Below are 2,932 nucleotides of genomic sequence, written 5' to 3' on the forward strand. Positions count from 1 at the left end.
CATAACAATTAGCATAATTTAGGACACATACACTTTCACTACTACAAAACGGCCTCTTTGAAGACGCCGAGCCTCGACGCCAAGGGGGTGGCGTTGGGGGCCAAAAATATTTCCGTGTTTCCACGACGGCTTTTGGCGTCGCGAATTTTGCCGACAGCTTATTGTCGACGCCATTTGGTGTCGAAATATCTGGCTACGCATTTTGGCGTCGACAAAACATGTGCCTTTGCACGTGTTTACAATATCAGACATTCAGCACTTTTAATTAATTTTTTTTGCTATGAGTGCTAAAACTAAAAACTGTTCACGACTTCACGTACTCTATCTCTCGCTAACCCTAATTAGCTGAAACACCAAAAGAACCGCATCGTACCTCTCCTCTCTGCAAATTCGAAACCGTTCTGCTCTCTGCAAATCTGTCATTGATATTCATCAAGGTTTGTCTTTAATTTTATACTTGAGCCTTTTTCATCTTCAACCTTCGCAATTTAAACTTCTTTTTCCCCGGAAATCTCTCAAATATGGTGGTAATCGAACAATCAAATGACGAACCTGCTGCAGCACCAGAGATCAACCACAAAAAACTCGATTCAGAACCTGAAACGAGTTCCGTCAACAACAAAGAAGAAACAGATGGTTTCGAAACGGCTAGCAAAGGCGATCATTCTGATAGAGGTACTGACTTTGGCGACGACGAACAACAACAACAACAAGAAATCTGCGCCATTGACGGTTGTTAGGGATGATTCTTATGAAGATGCTCTTGATGATGATCAATTGAAACAGGTGCTCTTTCTCTCTCTCTCTCCTGTCTCTTATGATTATTGAATTGTATGATTTAAGCGAAATTGTAACCTAATATTGATTTCATTATTTGTAATTATTTGGCAATTGAAGTTGAATTTGAACATTTTTTTTCTAGTGAGTTTGATTTTTCTTCCATTGATTGAGCTTCTCACTTAATTTAGGGTTTTTTTCCTACTACTGTGCGTTTGATTTTTCTGTTGTATAGAGAAATGCGTACTTCTTAATTCGTATTTGTTACTTAGACATACAATTTGAGGACGATATTTAGTTGTTTATGAAACATAGTCGTTTCAACTTCTTTCGTTTTGTTTGGTGTTTTGATACTGTCGGGTTATGTCATTGGAAGGATTGCTGAAAATGAAACCATTTCAGATTTCAGATTTCCAATTTCTGATCCGGTCTTTTCGAGAAGGGTTGATATAGATAGCTGATAGGTTCTGCTGGAGAGCCAGATGTCTCTAATATCTTCCATACAGAGAGGGGGGGGGGGATGGGTAGCTTTCTTTCTTATTATGGGTTAACGCTGTCCGGGATTTAGATACATGGACTTAGAATTTGGTGATCCATCTCTCTTGAACACATAACTCCCCTCCCCACTCCAATATGTTGTATCTATGTGTTTCTACATGTTTGCTTCCTTTAAGAACTCTAGGCTTCTTTCGGAGAAGGCAGTTTCCTCTTGTGATTATGGCTTTTAGCTGTTTAATTAGATTCTTTTGCATATTGCTCTTTCAGGGAAAGTATGATGAGACAGTCAAGGAATGTTCAAAAGCTATAGAACTAAATCCAGCATATGTCAAAGCTCTTCTCAGGAGAGGAGAGGCTTATGAAAAGCTTGAACGATATGAAGAGGCCATCTCTGGTGAGTTGCGAATTTGTTATGAGACTTTTTTTTTTACTAAAGTGATGATATTTTTGTAATGTTTAAAAATAGATTTTGCATACTGTGATATACTTGTGCATCTATACCGTTATGGTGGTTAAATTTGGATACCTTGCAGATATGAAAAAAATATTGGAAGTGGAAGCTTCAAATGAGCAGGCTAGGAGGAATATTGTTCGAATGGAGCCATTAGCCCGAGAAAAGGCGGAAAAGATGAAGGAAGAAATGACTAGTAACCTTTTTCTTCTTCACACTTCCGCTGATCCTCTCCTGTATCTTCACTCTCCTTTGTGATTACTTTCTCACTGTGTAGTCTTGCGCGTTGGTATTATGCTTCTTCCCTTTTTAAATGGCTTGCTTTATGGATGTTGATTTATACTGTACATGATTTTGTCTATACCGAGGTTTGTGTGCAAAACAAGTCAGATGCTAAATTTGTTCTGAAATTTCCCCCTTATTTAAAGTTAAAGCCAAATTTTGACTTTCATTATGGGCAGCAGCTGAATGTGAAGTTTGCAATGCTGTAGGAAATTAAATTGATAATAATGTTCATGGAAAATAAACATGTGTTGGTCAACCAAGACTAAGCTTGGCATGGCAGTTGTAGTTGTTAGTTAAGGAATAAGGATGCTTATCATGAAAAGCTTCAAATTTGATGATGATGAAGCATAGAGTTGTGTTAAGTGCACATGGAATATGAGTTAATAGGATTTTCTTAAAATGTGGAAGTGATACATCCTCTGTATTTAGAATTTAGATGCTAACAGGGTTGGGGTAGAAGAAAGTATTTTGTGAGAATTTGATCAGCAAAATTCTAGATAAATGGTCATTCACTATTGGTCATTGACTATTAGTGTAATCTTACTGCTGACTAATGGTGTAATGTTACTGTCTGGTTTCCTCAACAACAATATTCAATATATCTTAATCTGTTCATAGAATCACAGTTGTAAAAGGAAATGCGCTACTACCAAAAGCTGTTGTCTAGTATCTACTTTATTCCCTCTCCTAATCTCGTTGATTTGAGACTTGTTTAAATGCAGAAACTGGATTCTTAACACTGTACAAGGCAGCCTAATTATCTAGTAAGATTATGTCAAAAAAAAATTATCTAGAAAGATTATGTAATAATAATTTGTCCGCAGTGTTGTTTGTTTGAGAGGCAACATTCTTCAAATTGCTAAGTCACCTTGAGTCCTTATTAATTACCGTTCCAGGACTATAAATGTTTTGTTCAACTAT

At 36.9% G+C, this 2,932-nt stretch overlaps 1 protein-coding gene across 1 annotated transcript; it reads left to right on the top strand.

Moving 5' to 3' along the window:
* Positions 1-281: 281 nt before the first annotated feature.
* Positions 282-2,194, top strand: LOC110781735 (peptidyl-prolyl cis-trans isomerase FKBP62-like). The gene is made up of 3 exons (XM_056826941.1): positions 282-786; positions 1,543-1,669; positions 1,809-2,194. The coding sequence occupies exons 1-3, from the start codon at positions 544-546 to the stop codon at positions 1,982-1,984; spliced, it is 546 nt and encodes a 181-aa protein (XP_056682919.1). The 5' UTR covers positions 282-543; the 3' UTR covers positions 1,985-2,194.
* The last annotated feature ends 738 nt before the right edge of the window (positions 2,195-2,932 follow it).

The sequence above is a fragment of the Spinacia oleracea genome, chromosome 4 (assembly GCF_020520425.1).
Source record: "Spinacia oleracea cultivar Varoflay chromosome 4, BTI_SOV_V1, whole genome shotgun sequence".
NCBI lineage: Eukaryota > Viridiplantae > Streptophyta > Magnoliopsida > Caryophyllales > Amaranthaceae > Spinacia > Spinacia oleracea.